The following is a 24,430-nucleotide window of genomic DNA, read 5'->3' on the forward strand; positions in this document are numbered from 1 at the left end:
AGAGCAAATTTTGGTAGATATCATTCAACTTTTTAACTTTGGTATCTTTTATATTCCACCTTTATAAATTTTTTAATTAGTTACTTTAAATAAAACAATTTACCTATTACATGACCAAAAAAAATGATTTTAACATTCACGAAACTTAAAAACGTGTAAAGACGGGAATTTGGACGTGTCATCTTCACCTTTTGTTATTACTTATTATAATAACTAGGTCGGTATCCGTACTACGCTGCAAGATTATTTTTCTTTTTTTTTTTAAATATTTTTTTTTATGTTTTCTAAAAGACTATTTTTGTAGGTTGTTTGTAATCTAAAATCATTATTAATATAGTTTATGACAATGATCATTGCTAATATTGTTGTTTTCATTTTTTTGTTATTATTTGTTACCGCATATTTTTGTTTATTATCATCACTTTCAAAACCATTAAATATGTCTTACCGAGTTAAACATTTCATTATGTAAACATCTATTACGTAAAATTTCGATTACTATGATCACTTTGCTATCAAAATAAAATTAACGCATTCCAATATAGAGTTATTTATATATCATTTTATACCCCCCTGGATCAATTCCATTTAACTTAATCTATAATTTTTAAATTGTAGTTTACATTAATTTCATCTAATTTATATAAAACATAGACTTTGTGTCTACAATATATTTTATAAAAATTACCCTATGTTTTTTTCTCTTTTTCTAAATTAACTCTTTTTTTTGGTAAAAAAACAGTCCTACCTTTGCTATTAAATTGAAATACATATTTACTCTTTAAAAAAAAATGGTATACCCCTAAGCGAGAATTGGTGACATGTCCTATGAAACAACAGAAGTGAGCTATATAAACGTGATCCTAGGTTCTAGAAATTGAAAATATCTCTCATACGGATTAACCAAACTCCAGTTGAAGTGATACTCATCGATTGTCGAGTACTATATTAGACCATCTCCTTCCAGTGATTGGATAACTCCCCTATACATACACCAGAAACAAAACAAAGCAAACTCATGAACTCAACAACTTTGACAGTAAAGAGAGATAGAGGTTATAAGGAGAAAGGAGAAAAGAACATACTTTAGCTTGTTCTTTGGGATCTTCAATTGCTGAGCAATTTCATCAATGTGTATCCCCTGTTGTTGAAAGTTACTTCTTTGCCACCAGGTTCCTCAGGTGGAAACGAAGGAAGCTTTCCGTTAATATCAAAATACAAACAAGTGTACAACTCGCAGAACGTCGAGTGCAGTATAGCATTCTCAAAAATCAGCTGTATCACTTCCTGAAATCAAAGGTAAAGAGCAAATCAATACCATGAAGAGAGAGAGAATCACAATAATGGAGATCAGGAAATTAAAAAAAAAATAAACCTTTAGGATATCAGCAGAAGTGATGCCAGAATCAATCAATTGACCTTTAAGAAGCTCGTACTTCTCCGGAGTAAGCTTGTTCAGAATACTGCAGAAAAATCATAACAGTCATAATATATACATCACAATCAACTTCAAGCACAAAAGCTGAAAAGAAAAGACTAATATTAGTTTGTTGACAAATACCCTTTCACAGTTTTGAGGACTCGATCTTGATCTGAAAGAGCTCCTCTTTTAGCTGACCATGGGACTTCTGCTTTCACCAGCACAGGGGCAGGACCAGACTGTTTCACAAGATCATCATCACGTTAGCAAGAAGAGGAAATTAGTAAAAACAACATGCCAACAACAAGTAACAAGTGACACAGAAAAACTTACCCATTGAGATGTATTTTTAGGTTCACGAGAGTCGTCTCTTAACCATTTTTTACTAGAGGTTGGAATCTGCGGACGACTATGCCAGTGACGGGTGGGAATAACGATTCTGAGGCTGGTTTGTTGGCTAATAAGACCAAAAACTAGAATGTGGTTTAGAGAAAACAAGATTCGTCTGAAAAAACACAAAACAGAGAAAGATCACACAAACACTCACTTTACTCTTGGTTGCACGATTCCCTCAACTCTGATCTTCGGCAAAAAGTTCAACTGCGATTTCCTTACAGCGCCTCAGGATATCATCAGAGACTTGAACCAACTGCTATTGAGAAAAACATAACGATGAGTGAGTTGTTTCATAAGCAATAGAAAACAAAGCCAAGTTCAACATAAGAAATAGAGTTAAAATTCAATACATGTTTGACCTGAAGCAATTGGTCTCGGCTAAACTGCACACGTTCACCAGATAATTTTCTCTCTACGAAAAACAAAACAAAAATTTTCAATTTACACAACATAAAATATCAATCTTTGTCCCACATTAAAATTTCAACAATCGTAAGAAAAGAAAAACCCCAAAAAGATCCAAATTTTTTTTCATAATTCGATTCATAATCACGGAAACGAATCAAACCCTACAATTATACAGCTTGTTCAAACTCATTCGCGGAAAAAAACAAACCCATGAAATCAAAATTGAAGAGAAACAAGGAGAAAAAAACAGAGGATTTTGATTTGGTGAAGAACCTGAAATCACGCCGAAGAAGAAGATTGGTATCACAGCGAGCATTCAAGCTTGGTATCACGACGAAGAAAAAAATAAATCTAGCAATTGATTAAACGCAATGTTCAACAAAACGTTTTCCATTTGCTTTGTCCACCTAAGTAAAAAAAAGTTTACCTGTATTATTTGTTTTAATTTGATAGGCTATTCATTTTTTCTGAAGTGACAACACCAATTTCATTATTAAAGCTAATGTATCATCATCACCTAAAGAAAAACATAATACTTTTATTGTATTGATTAAGTACATGGAAAATAAAACTCATTTGGGCTATTTCCTTAACAAACGGAAAAATCTTCTTTTGGTTGTCGACAGAAAATAATTAATAACTTTTGATAGTATAAGAAATGTATTTATTCAAAGAGCACTTTGAGTCTTTGACAAGCTGATTTTAAAAAGTTACTAATAAACATCTGGAAATCCCAAAAAAAACCCACGATAATCTATTCCAACTATATCATATTTTTTTTATTATTTTGGTCAGATATAGGAAGGATTTGATAGTATTTTTTATTTGCTAACGAGGATTTGGTAGTTTCTTTTTAATAGTAGTACTAGGTACTATCCTCCGATAAATTGTGAGCTGAATTTTTTTTGATAAAAATTTATAATAATTTATTTTGTTATTATGTTATTTATAATAGTTTATGTTTAAAAATTTGTTGCTTATATTATAATTTTTATATTTTAAAAATGTTTGTTGAAAACCTGTTAATAAAATATTTGCAAGTAATGAATAAAACTATTTAAATCTTTATCAGTTAAACGAAATTTTTGTTATAGTTGTGAAGTAAGTAAAAAGAAATAACTAACATGTAAAAAATAAATCTTATCTGTTAGTTTTTTTAAGTACAAATTAGTTTTGATTCTAATAGATTTTTTTATTTTATTTTTCTACAATTTATTTTATTTGATGTGTTCTCTATTTTCGTTTTTTTTAATTAGAAATATTTATTTAATTAATATTTAATTTTAATTAAATTTTTCTAATGGTAAATAAATATAATTTTTTACACATTTTAAGGTTAGTTTTATATTTGTATTTCTCAATTAATATAGTAGAATACTTTATCGATGGTGCACACACGTAAAAACTAAATTATAGAAATAATTTTTTGAACCCTTAGGTTTGACGAATCAAAAAGGGTCGTGAGGATCACTCATTCGAAAGTCCAATATTGATTTTATTGCTATTTATTTTCTTAGCTATCGCATTTTAAATTATAGTATAATGCAATTTATCAAATAAAAAAGGTAGCCTTAATACAATGGGTACGTAATTTTTGGTGTACAAAGAAGAAGGGAAGCTGCCGAAAGCGTCATCAATGGCGGATTCTGCTCCAGCCAGCTTCTTGACGCGTGCTAATGCCATACTTAGAAAAAACTTAACCTACCAGGTTCGGTGTTTTAATTCATGTCACGTAGTAAAAATGTAAAATCCATTATTACACATACATATACGCATGCACGCGTCTGTCTACTAGCTAGTAGTATTATATCTGATCAATTTTGTGTGCAAATTTGAACATCTCTATTGATATTTTTATGCATGTTCTTTGGTGGTTTTTGTAGAAACGGAACATATGGAGCAACGTTCGACTCATCATGATCCCTTTCTATCTCTGTATATGTCTTTTGTGTATCCAAGCTCTGTTCGATTCACAAGTCAATAACTCTGTAGATAATCAATGTGGATGTAAATGCATTGAAAAAACTGGAGAGGGCAATTGTGAAATGGTCTGCGGTGTCCAATATTCGTCTAGGGACCAAGGAGTCTTTTGTGCTTTCCCAAAACCTCAACCATGGCCTCCTCTGATATATCCTAATCCCGCATCCCCAGGCTCGCGCTGCTGATGCCAGTTTCACTGATGACTCATGCAGACGAAAAAATATTTGTCCTGTAACTATACTTCTCACTGGGAATAATCATTCTCTTGGAGCAAGTATGTCAAATTCTCTTCTTCTTTAGCCTTTAGGCATATTGTTCCACACTGTTTTCCATTGGAACTAATGATCATGTTTTCCCCAGCTTTATCTAATAACCTTCTCAAGAGGTCTTTTACAATGGATCCCTCTGACCTCTTTTCCGGTGTAGCGGATAATCTCTTGGTAAGTTCTCCCAGTGTGTGATGTGAATATATATCTCTGTGATAGTTTTTTACTTTGAGCTTATGTTTTCAGACTACAACATATAAGGGAAGTGCCACCAATTATCTTGATGCAGGGATTGTCTCAGATCTTAGCATGTACAACATCCAACCTCGGTGCCCTCCAAATTCTAACTTTACATTCTCAGTTGGACAAGCACCTCTCAATTTTACCAAAGGTACAAAGTTTTCTTTTTTCCCCTAATTTAGACGTTCAAAGAATAATGAGATGCACATTTTACTTTCTATTGAATGATAATTTTAATTAGTTTGTTAAATATACATTTTGATTTTCTAAATTTTCCATACTAAAAATTTTCATCTGAAACCAGAGATGAGATGCGTTCAAGGATTGAATCTTTGGAGAAATAGCTCTAGAGAGGTCAATCATGAGATTTTTAAAGGTTATCAGCAAGGGAATTCTGATGGGAAAATAAGTGAGATTGTTGCAGGTTGTAATTTGACGTCTCTGTTTTTTTTTTTTTTTTTTTTTTTTTTTTTTTTTTAAATCTAGAGTTCTTAGCAATTTAGCATGCACATGAAATTCTGAATGTTTTGTTTTTTTTGTTACTTTAGCGTATGATCTTTTGGACACCGATAGGAGTAACTTCAATGTGAACATATGGTATAACGCAACCTACAAAGGTGAAGCAGAAAATAGAGGAAATAAGCGTAATATTAAGTTGGTCCGAGTTCCCCCCTTAGTCAATTTGGTAAGGAACTAAGTGATGTACAAAAAGCTTCCTCTTCTTTGCAAAATGCCTTTTCTACAATGAACATATATATTCTCATAAATACTTTGCAAAACTGCAGGTATCAAATGCTTATCTTCAGTATTTGCAAGGCCCCGGGACAAAGATGTTGTTTGAGTTTGTCAAAGAAATGCCCAAACAAGAAACTAAACTTCGTCTAGACATCGCGTCTCTAATTGGTTCAGTATTCTTCACATGGGTTATTCTTCTTCTGCTACCTGTAAGTTTTCTTACAACAGACAGACTCCTTTAGGCTCTCACAATACTCATTCTACATTCTTTAAATCTTGGAAGCAATTTCGCCAATTGTTTTCTCAAAAGCCTATATCCATAAGAGTCATATAATGACATGCATTTATATGCAGGTGATCTTGACCCCATTGTGTATGAGAAGCAGCACCGTCTAAGAGTTATAATGAAAATGCATGGCCTAGGAGATGGTCCATATTGGATTATAACCTACGCCTATTTTCTCGCCATATCCACGTTATACATTATATGCTTGATGATATTTGGCTCAGTAATAGGTATGTTATCCATTGTTATGTCTTAAGGAGCAAGTTACCTTTTCTGGTGTTATTATTATAGCAGCTATAGTTCTTTGCAGGACTGAAGTTCTTTCGCCTTAATGACTTCAGCTTCCAGTTCGTTTTCTATTTTCTCTAAATAAATCTGCAAATCTCCATGGCCTTTCTAGTTTCCTCAGCATTTTCAAAGGTTGAGACAGCATCAGGTAATAACTTAAGTCACACGTTTTCAAAATGTGCTCAAGAAATTTTTGGTGCTATCATGAACACTCTCTCTCTTTTATGGTCAAACTATAGTTGTTGCTTACGTATACGTATTTGGATCCGGGCTACTGAGCTTGTATCTCTTCCACTATCTTATTGAAGATTTATCGTTTTCGAGTAAGTTATCAAGATGAACTTGAGGTACAGTTATCTGCTTTCTTTGTTGAAATGTTTATTCTCACAACTGACTACAAAGCTAATGTAATCTTTTGTTTATCTAGGAGGATGGATTTTTGTCCTGGAGCTGTTTCCTGGCTTCTCATTGTACCGTGGGTTGTATGAGCTCGCGCAATATGCTTATGAGGGAAACTTGAATGGGAAAGATGGGATGAAGTGGAAACATTTCAGTAGTAGTGCAATGGATGAAGTTTTCTACATCATTATCGTTGAGTGGTTTGTTGCACTCATTGCAACATATTATATCAATAAGATATCTTCATCGGGAAAACACCCTTTGTTTTTCTTGAAAAAACAAAAAGCTTTCAAGAAATCCCATTATCCACAAAGTACTAGCATGCACAGACAAGTCTCTACAGTTTCCGTAGAAATGGAGAAACTAGATGTCATTCAAGAGGTATTTCAAAAGGAATTCAGAACCCGTTCTACGTTCTTTGCATTTTTTTCTAGCTGTTTTGAATTTTTTTTCTTTCTTTTAATCAGAGTGAAAAAGTTAAGCAATTAATGCTTGAGCCAAGCATAAGCCATGCGATTGTATGTGACCACTTGAAGAAGGTATATCCAGGTGCGGATGGGAACCCGCCTAAAAAGGCAGTTCGAGGGTTATCTCTTGCAGTGACTTCAAGTGAATGCTTTGGCATGTTAGGGCCCAATGGCGCTGGCAAGACCTCTTTCATCAATATGGTTAGTACTTAAATGGTCATAACAATATTTTGTGCTTTTAGTTGAGCTTATCTTCTCATTTGAAAAACTCTCCCAAATTATATAAGTAGTATTGTATTATATTATTCTTTTCAGATGACTGGTCTTGTGAAACCAACATCTGGGGCAGCTTTTGTTCAAGGTTTGGACATATGCAAGGATATGGACAGAGTATACACAAGTATGGGTGTATGCCCACAACATGAGTAATCAATTCTTAGAACATTTTTACTCTGTTCATTTAAACAGAAGATCATTTAGTTGTTTATCATTCTCTTATAGTCTGTTATATGTGTACCAGCTTGCTCTGGGAAACACTGACAGGAAAGGAACATCTGCTCTTTTTTGGGAGACTTAGGAATCTCAAAGGCTCTTATCTCAACCAAGTATGTTATCAATCTTAATAACGTACCATTTGTTTTACTCTTATAATAATAAGTATCAACACAACAGTTCATGGATGATCATTTTATGCATATCAGGCTGTAGAAGAGTCTCTTAAGAGTGTGAACCTTTTCTACGGAGGAGTTGCTGATAAACCTGCTGGAAATTACAGCGGAGGTATGAAAAGACGGCTAAGCGTAGCCATTTCACTTATCGGGAGTCCTAAGGTACGTATTCATTCATTTGGCTTACTCATTTTTATTCGTTAACCACTTAGAGAGGTTAAGGTTTAAAAAATGCATTTTTCCTTATGTTAATTCTCTTAAAAGGTGGTTTATATGGATGAGCAAAGCACAGGACTTGATCCAGCTTCAAGAATGAACCTGTGGACAGTCATCAAGAAAGCAAAAAAACACAGTGCGATAATCCTCACTACTCATTCAATGGAAGAAGCAGAGTTTCTTTGTGACCGATTAGGGATTTTTGTAGCCGGAAGGTTACAATGTATAGGGAATCCAAAAGAGCTAAAAAGAAGGTATGGCGGATCTTATGTGTTAACAATGACAACATCATCAGAACATGAGAAAGATGTGGAGATGTTAGTTCAAGATGTTTCTACAAAAGCCAAGAAGATATATCACATTGCAGGGACACAAAAATTTGAGATCCCAAAAGAAGAAGTCCGGATCTCAGAAGTGTTCCAAGCGGTGGAGAAGGCGAAGGGAAATTTCAAGGTGTTTGCTTGGGGACTTGCGGATACAACTCTTGAAGATGTTTTCATTAAAGTTGCTAAAACTGCTCAAGCCTTTAATGTATTCTCTTGATTCTTCTTAAGTTTGGTTATGTTCATTTGATAATCGCAAATGACTGCGATTGTGACTGCGACTATGAATCGCATGATGTTGTTCGTTTAGCAATTGTGCGACTGATCGCTGTCACTAATTGCTACTTATAAACAGCTGCTGCGTTGATTTTTTCTGCGATCAAAAAGTTTAGTCGCTATCACGACGACTAATCGCATCGTTTAGTAAAACTATACCAAGAAGAAAAAATATTGATTTTCTTTTTGCAGAATCAGACAAAGAAAAAAAAAAGAGCTTGAATCAGATAAAGAAAAAAAAATGAAATCTCGAATCAGTCCTAATAAACCAAGAAAAAAATATTGAAGAAAATTTTGCAGAATTAACTATACAAAAACGTAAAAATAGAAAACAATATGGAAGCGGAACTTGATTTATTTTTCACAAAATATACGCGTTTTCAATTGCGATGAAATTGTTTTTTTAATCAAATAATTCTTAATAATGTAAAAGTATATTGTCTCTTGGTTAGACTAAACAATCCAAACGAAATAGCGATATCATCTATTGAAAGATGAGAGATGCGCCTAGACATTCTAATAATGGAGAAAATTTTCACTTTTGCAAAATTAATGAAAAAAGGAATATTGATTATTGAACCTGTCCATTTGTCTGTACAAAACGACGAACAACTTATTATATACAGAACTATATGTATTTCATTGGTTCATTAGAAAAAACACAAAATAAGTAAAAGATAAGAGAAAGAGCTATATTGATAATAACCAAGAACACAGTAATTTATTGGAGCTATAGGACTCTAAATCTCTCTCTCAAAAAGTTGCAGAAAAATAAAGTTTATGGGTGTCTAAGACTTTCAAATAATATATATATATATATATATATATATATATATATTAAAACACGTCAGAGACTAGTCTTGCAATTATGAAAAACTTCGGGATATTTTGTAAATTTTTCAAAATTTGGGCTTCGTGTGTCGGCTTACTTGGGTGTCCACCGACACCTAGGGTCGATGGACACCATCACTTTATCTTTTACTTGAATATCTTCCTATATCCTTTAAACTTGATCATCAAGAATTTATAGAAAATCTAAGAGAATCCCAACCATTTTACTCAAAGTACTATATATACTCTTCAATCATATCACCGAAATGCATCAAACTCTACCACACCTTCTCTAAGCTCTTACCGAAGACACAACTATTACTTCAATGACTTCTTCCTAGATAGCCTTTTATTTTTCTTTTTTTAAACAATCATCTTTGTTTTTTTTTTCTATTCTGTTATCTCGACAATTTTGATTTTTCCTTCTGTGTGTAAAAACTTATATAGCTATGTGGAAAAATGTCGGGTTGACAAACTTATATAGCTATTTTTCCTTCTCGACAATTTTTATTTGTGAAAATATATACACAAAGACTATGAATTATGTGTTATGTCCATATGTAAAAATCCGAAAATGCTATCACTAACAAAATGGCTAGCATTTCGAAATAATGACTAATTAATAACCTACTTTTATATTTAATAGCACCCAAATTATATATTTTTTTTTTTGAAGCACTCAAATTATATTATCGGGTTATTTTAAGTATGCTGGGTTATAGTATTTGTAATATTGAAAACATATTTTATAGGATAAATTATTTGGAACATATATACAAAATATCATTATCTTTACTTTTCTATAATTTCAAATTTCTATGTTATGCAAATGTGAAACTTAATTTAAATATAAAAAGTAAGAAATCTAATATGCATATATATATATATATATCGCTATTTTACTTTTACAACTACTAATTATTAATAATCAAACTTCACAGAATAACTATCAACCATATACATAATAGTCAAACTAACCTCATATATATATATTAGAAGCATATAAATCTTATGAAATCGAAAGCATAATCCTACAAAAATACTGTTTTGTGTGGCTTTCACAATTCATCATGAAAAATAAATTGCTAAATGTATGCCGTTACAAGAGGAGACCATTAGATCATGTTGATGGAAAATTAAAAAAAAAAACTCAAAAAACAAATATCAGTGAGAACATAGACATTTACTAACACATATTATAATTAACTAAAAAATAGTATATTTTTGTATTCATGCATAATACTGTAACATATATATTTAAATTAATTCAAAAAATACATACTACTTATAAACAAAATCATAAATTTATATATAAAAATAAAATTAAAAAATTGTCGTGTGGTATACCACGGGATAAATCCTAGTTAACTAAAGTATTTTTTTACATTCATTTTGATGCAACTGGTTTTAATTTGTATACAAACGCAACATCCGAATGCATAAATCAATTGACAAAATGGACAATATTTGGTGTAAATGGTCATGATGTTATACTATAGGTCTATAGCAGCTGCGTATTAATTTAGTGGGAATCAATTAAATTACAGTAATCTTTTTGAGCAAGACACGATTGAGAGTCTTTCTCACATCATTGTTTTAAGTTTTTGGACACTTAACGTGTTATAGATATCGACGTGTTTCTAACGGTAAGGCCATATATAGTCAACTAAATTGCCCCCACATATCTTCTCGATTTGTGTGATAGTTATTGAAGAATTTAGGTTTCGTGGAATCACTCCCTTTCTTTGGCAATATGCAAATAAATAACAACTGAAGTTGACTCGTTTGACTAGTAGTCGATGCTCCTTGGATTCGAGTCTTCTAGGAAGAGAAAATGTATCGAGCGAGAAGATGACAATCTAGGTTTCATTAAGTCATATCAATTTAGAGAGATTCGTGTTTGATTTTTCGTTTGGAATTTGTAACGTGCGTTGTATTTGTGTTAAGTAGTGGACTTTGACTAAGCACGATGTGGACTTCCCACTAAGTATAGTTTTATAACTGTGCTTCAAAAACTTGTACGTACGTATATGTCTTTGGGATTAGTCGGATTCGTGGTGATAGTTAACCTTTTGAATAAATAAATAATACTATTAAAATGGAAATTTCGCTGAAATTATGAGTAACAGTCTAACAAGACATAATTAATAGCTCAACTACTTTCGTTTTAATATAAAAATGGTCTCAATCTCAGTCCATTAAATATCCGAAAGTCAAATTAAAAGTCGTATCACATGGATCTCAGTATCTCACATTGCATATCATAAGTACTTAAAGTCACGAAATCCAAAACAGAGTGAAAAAAGAAGAAGAAGCGAGTACAGAAGCTTCATCCATGGCGAATCATGTTTCAGCCAGTTTCTTGACTAGAGCCAACTCCTTGTTCAGAAAAAACTTAACCTATCAGGTTTGCGCAACTAAAATACATACTTGCATGTGTTAACATCCATAGATGTTAATATATTTTATATCAACTGTTATAGAAAAGTAACATATGGAGCAACGTTCGGCTCATCGTGATCCCTTTCTACCTCTGCGTGCTTCTAGTAGGGATTCAAGTCTTGTTCGATACTCAAGTTAATAACTCTCCTGATAATCGTTGTGGTTGTCGATGCATTGAGAAAAATGGAGATGGCAAATGCGAAAGAAAGAGTTGTGGTTTGCAATATTCAAATCAAACTCAAGCCTCCTTTTGTGCTTTACCTAATCCTCCACCGTTGCTTTCGTTGCTACAAATTCCTAGTCCTGAAAATCGTTCAGTTGATCGTGCCCATGGCTCATGCAGACGAACAGGATCATGTCCTGTAACTATTCTTGTTACTGGAAATAACCATTCTCTTGGAGCAAGTAGGCCTTTTAATTACTCCATCTCTTTAATTTTAACTTATGGGTCTTTTTAACTTCATATGTGGGATCCTAACAGTGTCCTCTAGAACACTAATCTTCACTTTTTTTTTGTTTAGCTTTATCTCAGAATCTACTAGATACTTCTTTCACGGTGAACTCCTCTGACAATTTCTTCCGTAATCTCGCATACAATGTCTTGGCAAGTTCTTCACTCTTTGATTTTCGGTTGTTTTAGTCTACCAGGATTTATCATTGAGTCTATGTATATTCAGGGTACAACATCAGAAGCAGACTACACCAATTATTATGATCCAGGGATACACTCTGATCTTCCCATTTTCCAAATCCGACCTCGGTGCCTTCCAGCCACCAACTTGTCATTCTCGTTCCGACAGTCACCTGTCACGTTTCATAAAGGTAATTAGTTCACAAAATTATGTTGACGTGTTAGTCACTGCAATAATTCTAGGAGATTTTTCAAAAGGTTACAATTTATTTTGTAAAATTCTTTCTAACATGTATCACTAAACAGTCAAGTGGACCTAATATGGTGAACATAAATATGTAGATTCTACTTTTTTTTTTTTTTTTGACAGATGTAGATTATACTTAAGCAGTTGTTCTTCGTAAGTTTAAATGTAATCTGACTGCATTCTATGTTCCAAGTTAATTTGTTAAAAATTAATATTTCTTGGGACTCACTCAAAGCTAGCTTATAAGAAAATTGTTATAATGTGTTAAAGCAGAGGTGAGATGTGTTCAAGGATTGGTTATCTGGAGAAATAACTCTGTAGAGGTCAATGATGAGATCTTTAAAGGCTACCGTCAAGGAAATCCTGAAGAGATCATCAATGAGGTCGTTGCAGGTTTATTCCACTTCGCTTATCATTTGTCTCGGTGTTTTACATATGCAGCTTATGACTTTTTTTAAAAATTTCTCTGGTTTTATATCAGCATACGATCTCTTGGACACCGGTAAGAACAACTTCAATGTGACCATCTGGTATAACTCTACATACAAGGGAGATTTTAAATTACGAGATAGGCGAGTAAAGTATGTCCGGGTTCCTCGCTCAGTCAATTTGGTATAAGAAACTAATTAAGTGCTTCATGTTTTTTTTTTGTACCTAGGACAAGTCTTTTGATCAAACCCATTCTTAGACTCTGCAAGACAAATGCAGGTTTCGAATGCTTACCTTCAGTTTTTGCGTGGCCCGGGGACAAAGATGTTACTCGATTTTGTGAAAGAAATGCCCAAACAAGAAAGTATGCTTCGAGTTGACATAGCATCTGTCATTGGTCCCGTTTTCTTAACATGGGTTATTGTTCTTTTATTCCCTGTAAGTTTGTTTTCATTAGAATGCTTCATTCAGTTCTTGGATCAAAGGGATTTTAATAGTTAGAAGCATTTTCTATGCAGGTGATCTTGAACTCATTGGTGTATGAGAAGCAGCAACGTCTACGAATTATAATGAAAATGCATGGCCTAGGAGATGGTCCATATTGGATGATAACCTACGCCTATTTTCTAGTCATATCTACGTTATACATTATATGCTTGATGGTATTTGGCTCAGCAATAGGTATTTAATTTGTATCGTTACTACTATATTTTAATGTTAATATTTTCTTATCTTGTTATACAAAGTTCAACGCTTTTTTGAGAGTTATTATTGTATGTTACAGGACTAAAGATCTTCCGGTTTAATGACTACAGCATCCAGTTCGTTTTCTATTTTCTCTGCATTAATCTACAAATCTCCCTTGCTTTTTTAGTATCTTCAGTATTTTCAAAGGTTAAGACAGCATCAGGTATTAATTAAAGTATCACTATAACTAAAGGTGCTAATAACATGATAAAGGTACTTTTAATTATAAGAAACACTTTCTTGTTTTATGGCTCAACTGTAGTTGTTGCTTACCTATATGTGTTTGGATCCGGGCTCTTGGGCGGGTCTCTCTTCCAGTTTTTGTTGGAAGGTTTATCGTTTCCAAGTAAGTTATATATCAAGAACAACTTAAAGAAGATTTATATATTCTCAAAAACTGACCATTGCACAATGCTGATATAATGTATACTTTTTATCAGGACGCTGGATTTTGGTCATGGAGTTGTATCCGGGCTTCTCTTTATACCGTGGGTTGTATGAGTTCTCTGTGTATGCTATTAAGAGAAACTTGAATGGGAGTGATGGAATGAAGTGGAAACATTTCAGTTATAGTGCAATGGATGAAGTTTTCTACATCATTATCGTTGAGTGGTTTCTCACACTCATTGCAGCATACTATATCGACCAAGTTTCTTCATCCGGGAAAGACCCTTTTTTATTTCTAAAAAAAGTTTTCAAGAAACCTCCTTCTCCTCAAAGGCAGAGACATGGGTCTACTGTTACCATAGACATGGAGAAACTAGATGTCGCTCAAGAGGTATTACAAAAATGATTCACAAATACATTTCATGTTCTTTGTTTTTTTCTAGTTTTTTCTCTTTTGATGAAAAGAAACTTGTTCTAATCAGAGTGAGAAAGTCAAGCAGTTAATGCTTGAGCCTTCCAGCACAAGCCATGCCATTGTATGCAACAACTTGAAAAAGGTGTATCCAGGCAGGGATGGGAATCCGCCAAAAATGGCAGTCCGGGGGTTATCTCTGGCAGTGCCTTCAGGAGAATGCTTTGGCATGTTAGGGCCCAATGGTGCTGGCAAGACATCCTTCATCAATATGGTAAGTACACAAATGGATAGAGAATTATGTGTACTTACTTAGCTTCTTATACAAATTATCACTCCTGAATAATACAAGTTGTACTCTATATATATTTTTGTGAGTAGTTATAGTGTTGAAAAATTTATTGGTTTCTCACTTTGAACCAATTGAAAACGAGTGGCCATATGTCCATATCTCTTTTATAAGTTAGTGATTAATCATCTCCATTTCTGATGTGAAATATTCTAATACTTTTTTGGTAGATGACTGGGCTTGTGAAACCAACATCCGGAACAGCCCTTGTCCAAAGTTTGGACATATGCCAGGATATGGACAGAGTATACAATAGCATGGGTGTATGCCCACAACACGAGTACGTAAACTATATTCTTGAAAACATCTGAACTTATTCCAGTCTATATAGCTAATTGTCGTCATTCTTTTGTTTTTTGTGTGTACTGCAGCTTGCTTTGGGAAACGCTGACAGGAAGGGAACATCTGCTCTTTTACGGACGGCTTAAGAATCTTAAAGGCTCTAACCTACACCAAGTATGTTATCAATCTTACTTTTTCCTATATTACCCCAAAAGTATTTAAACGTTACTTCATGGTTATTAATTAGGCTGTAGAAGAGTCTCTTAAGAGTGTGAACCTATTTCGCGGAGGATTTGCTGATAAACCTGCTGAGAGATATAGTGGAGGCATGAAAAGGCGGCTAAGCGTAGCCATTTCACTTATTGGGAGCCCTAAGGTACACCATTGTCTCTTACTGATGTACTGAAAAAAAACTTATAGAGATAACCCTTATTTCATGTGATCTAGAGAGCTTTAACATATCCATTTTTATATGTGTTTTTATTTTTAAAAGGTGGTTTATATGGATGAGCCAAGCACAGGACTTGATCCAGCTTCAAGAAGGAGCCTATGGGCAGCCATCAAATCCGCAAAAAAAAATACTGCGATAATCCTCACTACACATTCAATGGAAGAAGCAGAGTTTCTTTGTGACCGACTGGGAATTTTTGTAGACGGAAGGTTACAATGCATAGGGAATCCAAAAGAGCTAAAAGGAAGGTATGGTGGATCTTATGTGTTTACAATGACAACATCATCAGAACATGAGAAAGATGTGGAAATGTTGGTTCAAGATGTTTCTACAAACGCCAAGAAGATATATCACATCGCAGGGACACAAAAGTTTGAGATCCCAAAAGAAGAAGTTCGGATCTCAGAAGTGTTCCAAGCGGTGGAGAAGGCAAAGGGAAATTTCAAGGTGTTTGCTTGGGGGCTTGCGGACACAACTCTTGAAGATGTTTTCATTAAGGTTGCTAGAACTTCTCAGGGCGTTAATGTCTTCTCTTGAATCTTTCTAAGATTATTATTTTTACATGTAATAAAATCGGACATGCATAGGTATGGTTCATGTACATGGTTGGTAAATGACAGTAGACTGGAAATTTGTGAATTTCTCGATTATATATGTAAAAACAAAATTTTCTTTAGTAAACTGTTGCTAAATCAATTTGGGCTCACATGTGAATAATGACGTTGATACATGAAAAAACTATGCCTATATGAATTTTGTAAATTGTGGCTATATAAATATTTGGTTCACTCTTCATAAAGCCATAATTAATAAATTCACAAAAGTCTGCTAACGGTTTGTCATCACAACGAGTAGTTCTCACTCACAGTACTTGTTTAACTTTGGACACTCAAAGCATTGTTTAACTTTGGACACTACTTAACGTTAGCGATCAATGTCGTTCCAACGAACATGCCCTATATAGTCAACGAAATTATCCGACAATATCCTTTAGATTCGTGAGATATATGTATTTATCATCACGTTACGTGTGATATGTACTGAGACGAGAGCACGTTTGCCCAAAATGGAATAATAGTTATCGTTATGAATTATTTAAGTAGAAAGAAAACAACTCAACCTTCACACATGTCGGTTGAAGATTTTTTTTAATAATTGGTCGTGCCGTCGTGGGATCGCTCCTTTCCTTTGCAACCTTCGTTTGGCCAACACAAATGCTAAGTAACAAATTATGAAGACAAAGTTAATGGCCTTAACCACTTTATAATTTGCAAGTGTAAATAAAAGCGTCTCACTTGGATCTTATTGTGAATATTTTTTTTTTTTTTTTGTTGGTATCAATCTAATTCTGATACCAAGACTCGTCAATGGCAAAACCTGTTGCAGCCAGTTTCTTGACGCAGGCCAATGCCTTGTTCAAGAAAAACTTAACTTATCAGGTTTGGCCAAACACTACATGTGTTATATTATCTATATATGGAAAATGTAATTATATTTTATGTATCTTCTTTCCATTGGTGTAGAAACGAAACATATGGAGCAACGTCCGGCTGATCGTGATCCCCTTGTACCTCTGTGTGATTCTAGTGTGCATTCAAGCACTGTTCGATGCACTGGTTAATAACTCTGCTGATAATCAATGTGGTTGTCGATGCATAGACGACAAAAATGGAGATGGCAAATGCGAAATAAGGAGTTGCGGTTTACAATTTTCATCTCAAAACCAAGCAGTCTTTTGTGCCTTCCCTAACCCTCCACCATTGCTCCCGTTGTTACATATTCCTCATCCTGAGACTCGTTCTGTTGATCCTGCCCGTCGTGACTCGTGCAAACGAACAGGATCTTGTCCTGTGACCATACTTGTTACTGGGAATAACCATTCCCTAGGAGCAAGTATAATCTCCCTCTTCTAATTTGTTCGATATGATCTATACAATATTGTTGTTTCGTCTCGAACTAAACTTCACTTTTTTTAGCTTTATCTGAGAATCTGCTCAGTACTTCTTTCACGGTCAACTCCTCTGACCTTTTCTTGCGTAATCTTGCCTATACTGTTTTGGCAAGTTCTTCTCTATTTGTGTTCTTGTTGTTTCCATTATCATCATCAAGTCTCTCTCTATCTCTCCAGACTTATCTCATGAATATTTATATTTTCAGGGCACAACATCAGCGACAGACTACACCAATTATCGTGATCCAGGAATTTACTCAGATCTTCCCATCTTCAGCATCCAACCTCAATGCATCCCAGCCACTACATTGCCATCCTTCTCATTCCAACAACCACCTCTCGAGTTTCAGAAAGGTATTAGGTTCACTAAATTATGTGTTATACTTCAACGGCAGATTAGATGCTAAGAATTTTGTAAAGAGTACATTTGATTTATGATAAAACCAAAAAAAAAAAAAATACACAACTGTTTAGGATGTAGTTTTGAGGGGCAGAGTTTAGTATTTAGAATTTAGGATTTAATTTTGAAACATGCAGTGTACTATAATATTATTCTCAAATCACAATTGACATTTTTTTAATTTTGTAGTTTAATTACATAATTGCAATCTATAATAAAATAAAATAAAAATTAAAACACAGTTAAAAGAAATTTGCTAGAAAATGGTTCAAGATAGCAAACAAGGGAATATGGTTAAATCATAGGGTTCTACGAGAGACTACGATGATACTCAATGAATAATTTGTATAGCCTTCAAACAAGAGAATACGGTTAAATCAAACGGTCTACGGTGATACTCCTCATCCAGCCGATGAACTTAATGGTTAATGTGTCAAAACAGAGGTGAGATGCGTTCAAGGATTGAGTCTCTGGAGAAATAACTCCATAGAGGTCAACGATGAGATCTTCAAGCGCTATCTTCAAGGAAATCATGAAGAGATCGTCAATGAGGTCGCTTCAGGTTTATTCCGCTTGTCTTATCATTCGTCTCTGTTTTACGTACAGTATGTGCAACTTCTGACTCTTTTTTTTTTTGTTTTTTTTGGTTTTACTAGCATATGATCTCTTGGACACCGATAGGAGCAACTTCAATGTGACCATTTGGTATTACACTACATACAAGGGAGATTTGCAAGATTGGCGTGTAAAGTATGTCCGAGTTCCTCGCTCAGTCAATTTGGTAAGAAATTAAGTGTTTGTATGTTAGTAAATTAAGTGTTGTATAGAACTGGTCTTTTGTTCAAACCCATTCATAGACTCTGTTAAAAATTGCAGGTTTCAAATGCTTATCTTGAGTTTTTGAAAGGCTCAGGGACAAAGATGTTATTCGATTTTGTGAAAGAAATGCCAAAACAAGAAACTAGGCTTCGCATGGACATGGCGTCTCTCGTTGGCCCCATTTTCTTCTCATGGGTTATTCTTCTTCTGTTCCCTGTAAGTTCGTTTCAAGTGGACTGCTTCTTATTCTTATAAGTATATGATGATCTCCAAAACTCTGAAGTAATTTTCCATTATGAACCATTATGCTCTGCTTCCTAGTTGAAAAAATAATGAACCTGCCTATAACTTTATGGTTAATAGACATTTTCAATAGTTATAAGAGACATTTTGTATGCAGGTGATCTTGAACTCATTGGTGTATGAGAAGCAGCAACGTCTCAGAATCATAATGAAAATGCACGGGCTAGGAGATGCTTCATATTGGATGATTTCCTACGCTTATTTTCTCGCAATATCGACGTTATACATTGTATGCTTGATGATATTTGGGTCAGCAATAGGTACTGAATGAATCATTGCCATATCTTATGTTAATATTTTCTTATGTATTCAAATAGAACAAAGTTTTAAAGCTATAGTTTCTTGCAGGACTTAAATTCTTCCGGTTCAATGACTACAGTATCCAATTCATTTTCTATTTTCTTTATATAAATCTGCAAATCTCCATTGCCTTTCTAGTTTCCTCAGCATTTTCAAAGGCTGTGACAGCATCAGGTAATAAAGTTACATTTTCTATTTTTAAATTTGGTCGAGAACATGTTGGGGTGTTAAGAGAAACATTTTTTGCTCTGTTACCCAAACTGTAGTTGCTGCATACATATATGTGTTCGGATCTGGGCTATTAGGCGCGTTCCTCTTCCAGTTTCTGGTGGAAGGTTTACCGTTTCCTAGTAAGTTATCAAAAGAACAACTTGAAGATGACATATTCTAAACACTGTACAGTGCTACTATATATGTATACTCTTTTACTTTTTACCAGGACGCTGGCTTTTTGTCTTGGAGTTGTATCCGGGCTTCTCTTTATACCGTGGGTTGTATGAATTCTCACAGTACGCTTTCCAGAGAAACTTGAATGGAAGGGATGGGATGAAGTGGAAACATTTCAGAGGTAGTGCAATGGATGAAGTTTTCTCCATCATTATCATTGAGTGGTTTCTCGCTCTCATTGTAACATACTATATGAACCGAGTTTCTTCAACCGCGAAAGATCCTATTGTATTCTTGGAGAACGCCTTCAAGAAATCTCTTTCTCCACAAAAGCTTAGCTTACAAAAACAAGGGTCTTCTGTATCCGTGGAGAACCTAGATGTCCTTCAGGAGGTATTGCAAAAGAATTATACACAACTCATTCCATGTGTTTTCCGTTTTTTTTTTATAAGAAAATATATGTTCAAATCAGAGAGAAAAAGTCGAGCAGTTGATGCTTGAGCCGAATACAAGCCATGCTATTGTATGTGACAACCTGAAGAAGGTGTATCATGGTAGGGATGGGAACCCACCTAAATTGGCAATTAGTGGATTATCTCTCGCTCTGACTTCAGGTGAATGCTTCGGCATGTTAGGTCCGAATGGTGCCGGAAAGACCTCGTTCATTAATATGGTCAGTACCCAAAGGGATAGATACAAATCTTGTGTGCTTAGCTTTTGACTGAAAAATGTTTGTTTAGCAACTCCTACGTAACAAAACATTGTACTGCTTTTTCTTTTGGTCGGCTAGATGACTGGACTTGTGAAACCAACTTCAGGGTCAGCTTTTGTCCGAGGTTTGGACATATGCAAGGATATGGACAAAGTTTACACCAGCATGGGTGTTTGCCCACAACATGAGTAAGTAATTAAATTCTTGGGAACATTTTTTTTGTTGAAGATTTACTAAGTTTGTTTTCCAAGTCAATATAATTTATATGAGTGCAATGATTCATGTCCCTTGAATATTATTTTAGGTCTCATCAAATTTCTGATGAGGGTCTCCTAACAATCATATAGTCAATTTATTGTTCTACCTTGTATTGTTTGTCATTTACCAGCTTGCTCTGGGAAACATTGACAGGGAGAGAACATCTTTTCTTTTACGGAAGACTTAAGAATCTCAAAGGCCCTGATCTCAACCAAGTATGTTATCAATCTTACTTTATCAAATATATTAATGCAAGAGTATCAAATCTTCAATTCATGGTTATTAGGCTGTAGAAGAGTCTCTTAAGAGTGTGAACCTATTTCACGGAGGAGTTGCTGATACACCTGCTGGGAAATACAGTGGAGGAATGAAAAGGCGGCTAAGTGTAGCCATTTCACTTATGGGAAGTCCTAAGGTACACCACTGCGTCTTACTCATATGCTAAAAACATACTGATAAACCTTATTTGCATTTAGAGAGCTAAAGTTTTTCAAGCTTTTAACATATCCATTTTTCCATTTGGTTTATATCTTTTTAAATAAAAGGTGGTTTATATGGATGAGCCAAGCACAGGACTTGATCCAGCTTCAAGAAGGAGTCTATGGAAAGCCATCAAATCCGCAAAACAACACACTGCGATAATCCTCACTACACATTCAATGGAAGAAGCAGAGTTTCTTTGTGACCGATTAGGGATTTTTGTTGATGGAAGTTTACAATGCATAGGGAACCCAAAAGAGCTGAAGGGCAGGTATGGTGGATCATGTGTGTTAACAATGACAACATCAGCAGAACATGAGAAAGATGTGGAGTTGTTGGTTCAAGATGTTTCCCCAAATGCAAAGAAGATATATCAGATCGCAGGAACTCAGAAGTTTGAGCTCCCAAAGGAGGAGGTTCGGATCTCGGAAGTGTTTCAGGCGGTGGAGAAGGCTAAGGGCAATTTCAAGGTGTTTGCTTGGGGAATTGCGGACACAACTCTTGAAGATGTTTTCATCAAGGTTGCTAAAACTGGTAAGGCGTTTTAATGTCTTCTCTTGAATCTTCTTAAGAATATCATTTTTACATATTCAACGTCGATATTTGATTGTTCATATTTGATAAAATTGGCCATGCATAGGTTTGATTTATGTACATTGTTGGCAAATGAAAATAGGCTGCAAGTTTGTGAATTTCCCTGAGGTTTTTTATAACTTGTTTATTTGAGGGATGATTTATGGAGAACAATTTTTTTTTTTTTAATGTAAACTGTGGCTATACAATGTCAATTGTAATAATATGTTATTTTTAAATTTACCTTTTAATTAGATCCTAAATGTATATGTTTTTAAGGTTCACAATTTAAACTTTGTAATAATTCTATAATATTATTATGGGCAATTGACAAAAATAGCACCATTTTTAGTTTTTCTTCCACAATTAGCACATGGTTTCAAATGTTCCAAAACTAGCACAAATTTATATATCCTTAATTTTGGAATAAACTAAATTATTAATAAAATTAAAGTTTATTTTGTTTCTTCTTAGCCTCTACCAACACGATTCATCCCGTACACAGATCTCAATTTGAACACCACCTACGAATCCATCACTGGACACGAAAAGGTTTTGAAACCATTAAATCCGAATAGTGAAGGAATCCCTGAGATTTTTCAACTACGGAGAGAATCATGTTGTGATTTACATGACGTAGTTGTGTGGCGTGCGGCGGACGATGGAGTCGTGTACTACCGTGAGAGCTGCGATTGAGAACTTTGGCGTGGTGGTATGTGAGAGAGATGTGTCAATGGATGGAGATTCAAAGAAGAGCTTCAAAATCTAATGGCCCGAGAAAGAGACAATAGTGGTGATGTTTCGCCGGCAGCAAGGGTGTTGTGGTCAAGGTTTTTGTGAAAGAGAAATACATTGGTGGAGGAGAGGAAGTGATGAGTTTTGTGGAAGAAAAATTATTCCCAGAAAAACCATTGTTGCAGTTTGAAATTTGCTTTTCAGACTATGAAAGAGAATCCTCTTCTAGGTCCTTCTTTTTTGATGTGGGTAACCATAAAGATCTCATCTTTTCCTATTCCCAGAAAGATTCCAATTTTTTAACTTTGGCCGTTCAATTTGTGTGTTTCTTAGTTTTGAAATTGTTCAAATTTGTGATGGGTTATTTTGAACAAAGCTACTCTTTTCTAACTTTTTGGGGATGAGTTAAAAATTTACGAGTGTGTGTGTGTGTGTTTTTTATACAAGATTGGAGAAGATGTGGGCTTTCGATGTATCAATGGTGCTTCATAAACACCATGTGTGGCGTTTGTTTACTTGTGATGTTGTAGTGGTCAAGATGGGGGCTTTAGATATATCAAATGTTGTATGGTGTTTGTTTTCATTGGGATTTTGGATAATAAAGCTAATTTGGATGGTTTTCACCATAAAACTTGTTTTAAAACATACCCAAAAAGGTTTTGTATTAAATATTTGGATTGGTAGCTACATCTTCATCGGTAAACATATAAAAATGTTCTCAATCAAACATTCAAGAAGGATTACAAGAAATTTAGAAATGATTTCTTAAATTTAAGGAAGACTTTCATTAAAAGGAAAAAAAACAAAAAGAAGGAGCATACACGCCACCATATTGAGTTTTGTAGATAGCTCGCATAATCCCTTCTCATGTTCTTGTAACTTGAAAAATCAGCACCCAACATCCATCGTCCAACACTCCTCGGAAATTTAGGAAGGAATCCACGAAATTCAGGAAATATTTCTTGGACTTCAGGATGACCTTCATAAAAAGCGAATGATGTTTGTTATGATTGAGAAAGCGACATTATTAGTTGAATTAAGGTTGTAATAGATACAAATCCTAACTTATACCTAATGTTTTGTAATGCTATAGTTTTCAGATGAGATTTAGTTTTGATTTTGTTGTTGTTGTTGTTTCTTCTGTTCAAAGTTCTCTGTTTTATTGTCTTGTTGGTAAAATTAGTGATTGTTGTTAATTTGCTGGAACATTAGAACAAGTTCAGTTTCAACTTGTGACTGAAAATGGTCAACATTCTTCATCCCAATGCATGTTAACGGAAGCAGGAAATTGGAGTCACCACCATGCTGGAGACTTTGAAAATCCTCTAAATTATTGTTATGTAGTATTAGTATCTCTTATGTTCATAGCATTAGATTTGTTTTAAGTGCTATTAACAAGGATCTTTACTCTGTTTTTCCTTCTTGTTTAAGTTCTATGTATTTTTTAGAATCCTTTCTGATTTCTTGCAACTTGAAAAACCAGCATCCAACAACACTTTCCACGAAAATTAAGAAGGATTTGACGAAATTTAAGAAAGCGTCATTAAACTTTAGGATGACCTTCATAAAAAAATTAGAACTTAAGGATGACCTTCCTAAAAAGTCTGGATATTGTTAAATGATATCATTACCTCTCACTAATAGAGTAATCTTTCACATATTGAGGCAAAACACCGAAAAACACATTTATTTAAATTTTAGGAAGGATTCAATAATATTTATGAAGAAAACCTTAAACTTCATGATAGCCTTCATAAAATATTTAGGAAGACACAAAATCAAATTTTAAATCTTTCATATATAGATAAAATATCATGATGTGCACAAAATAAAATCAAATATCACTCACCAAATAGAGTAATATGTGATACATAATGGCAAAACATAAATTAAAAGATCCAAAAACTCATTTCTTTAGATTTAGGAAGGATTTCAC

General features: G+C 34.1%; 5 protein-coding genes and 1 long non-coding RNA gene across 13 annotated transcripts; 5 read left to right on the forward strand and 1 right to left on the reverse strand.

Moving 5' to 3' along the window:
* Nucleotides 1–673: 673 nt before the first annotated feature.
* LOC104780580 (uncharacterized) lies at nt 674–2,743 on the reverse strand. Of its 8 annotated transcripts, none has more exons than XR_766779.3 (8): nt 2,498–2,743; nt 2,167–2,228; nt 1,968–2,069; nt 1,754–1,893; nt 1,562–1,659; nt 1,376–1,463; nt 1,086–1,287; nt 674–983 (listed from the first exon to the last, which is right to left on the reverse strand). It is a non-coding gene; the product is annotated as an uncharacterized LOC104780580 (long non-coding RNA). The 8 variants fall into 8 exon arrangements; XR_766778.3 differs by having other exon boundaries at nt 2,176–2,228; nt 2,498–2,713; XR_015597433.1 differs by having other exon boundaries at nt 1,754–1,877; nt 2,498–2,698.
* Nucleotides 2,744–3,860: 1,117 nt separating this feature from the next.
* Nucleotides 3,861–4,665, forward strand: LOC147945969 (ABC transporter A family member 3-like). Its single transcript, XM_087509431.1, has 4 exons — nt 3,861–3,932; nt 4,108–4,272; nt 4,376–4,478; nt 4,565–4,665. Exons 1-4 carry the CDS (start codon nt 3,861–3,863, stop codon nt 4,663–4,665), a joined length of 441 nt encoding a protein of 146 aa, XP_087365557.1.
* Nucleotides 4,666–5,629: 964 nt separating this feature from the next.
* Nucleotides 5,630–7,098, forward strand: LOC104780581 (ABC transporter A family member 3-like). Its single transcript, XM_087509432.1, has 5 exons — nt 5,630–5,654; nt 5,800–5,961; nt 6,259–6,342; nt 6,447–6,799; nt 6,886–7,098. The coding sequence occupies exons 1-5, from the start codon at nt 5,630–5,632 to the stop codon at nt 7,096–7,098; spliced, it is 837 nt and encodes a 278-aa protein (XP_087365558.1).
* A 102-nt stretch (nt 7,099–7,200) lies between these two features.
* LOC147945970 (ABC transporter A family member 3-like) lies at nt 7,201–8,452 on the forward strand. The gene is made up of 4 exons (XM_087509083.1): nt 7,201–7,310; nt 7,406–7,490; nt 7,587–7,715; nt 7,818–8,452. The coding sequence occupies exons 1-4, from the start codon at nt 7,201–7,203 to the stop codon at nt 8,310–8,312; spliced, it is 819 nt and encodes a 272-aa protein (XP_087365209.1). The 3' UTR covers nt 8,313–8,452.
* A 2,859-nt stretch (nt 8,453–11,311) lies between these two features.
* LOC104780582 (ABC transporter A family member 4-like) lies at nt 11,312–16,252 on the forward strand. Its single transcript, XM_087510338.1, has 16 exons — nt 11,312–11,606; nt 11,683–12,046; nt 12,163–12,245; nt 12,319–12,463; nt 12,793–12,912; nt 13,001–13,131; nt 13,228–13,386; nt 13,467–13,629; nt 13,733–13,858; nt 13,958–14,041; nt 14,136–14,473; nt 14,565–14,768; nt 15,014–15,123; nt 15,215–15,299; nt 15,373–15,501; nt 15,619–16,252. Exons 1-16 carry the CDS (start codon nt 11,535–11,537, stop codon nt 16,111–16,113), a joined length of 2,808 nt encoding a protein of 935 aa, XP_087366464.1. The 5' UTR covers nt 11,312–11,534; the 3' UTR covers nt 16,114–16,252.
* Nucleotides 16,253–16,696: 444 nt separating this feature from the next.
* LOC104780583 (ABC transporter A family member 6) lies at nt 16,697–21,998 on the forward strand. The gene is made up of 16 exons (XM_010505083.2): nt 16,697–17,015; nt 17,100–17,469; nt 17,553–17,635; nt 17,734–17,881; nt 18,370–18,489; nt 18,584–18,708; nt 18,804–18,962; nt 19,147–19,309; nt 19,398–19,523; nt 19,616–19,699; nt 19,789–20,129; nt 20,209–20,409; nt 20,527–20,636; nt 20,837–20,921; nt 20,993–21,121; nt 21,252–21,998. Exons 1-16 carry the CDS (start codon nt 16,944–16,946, stop codon nt 21,732–21,734), a joined length of 2,799 nt encoding a protein of 932 aa, XP_010503385.2. The 5' UTR covers nt 16,697–16,943; the 3' UTR covers nt 21,735–21,998.
* The last annotated feature ends 2,432 nt before the right edge of the window (nt 21,999–24,430 follow it).

The sequence above is a fragment of the Camelina sativa genome, chromosome 4 (genome assembly GCF_030686135.1).
Source record: "Camelina sativa cultivar CO46 ecotype springtype chromosome 4, ASM3068613v1".
Taxonomy (NCBI): domain Eukaryota; kingdom Viridiplantae; phylum Streptophyta; class Magnoliopsida; order Brassicales; family Brassicaceae; genus Camelina; species Camelina sativa.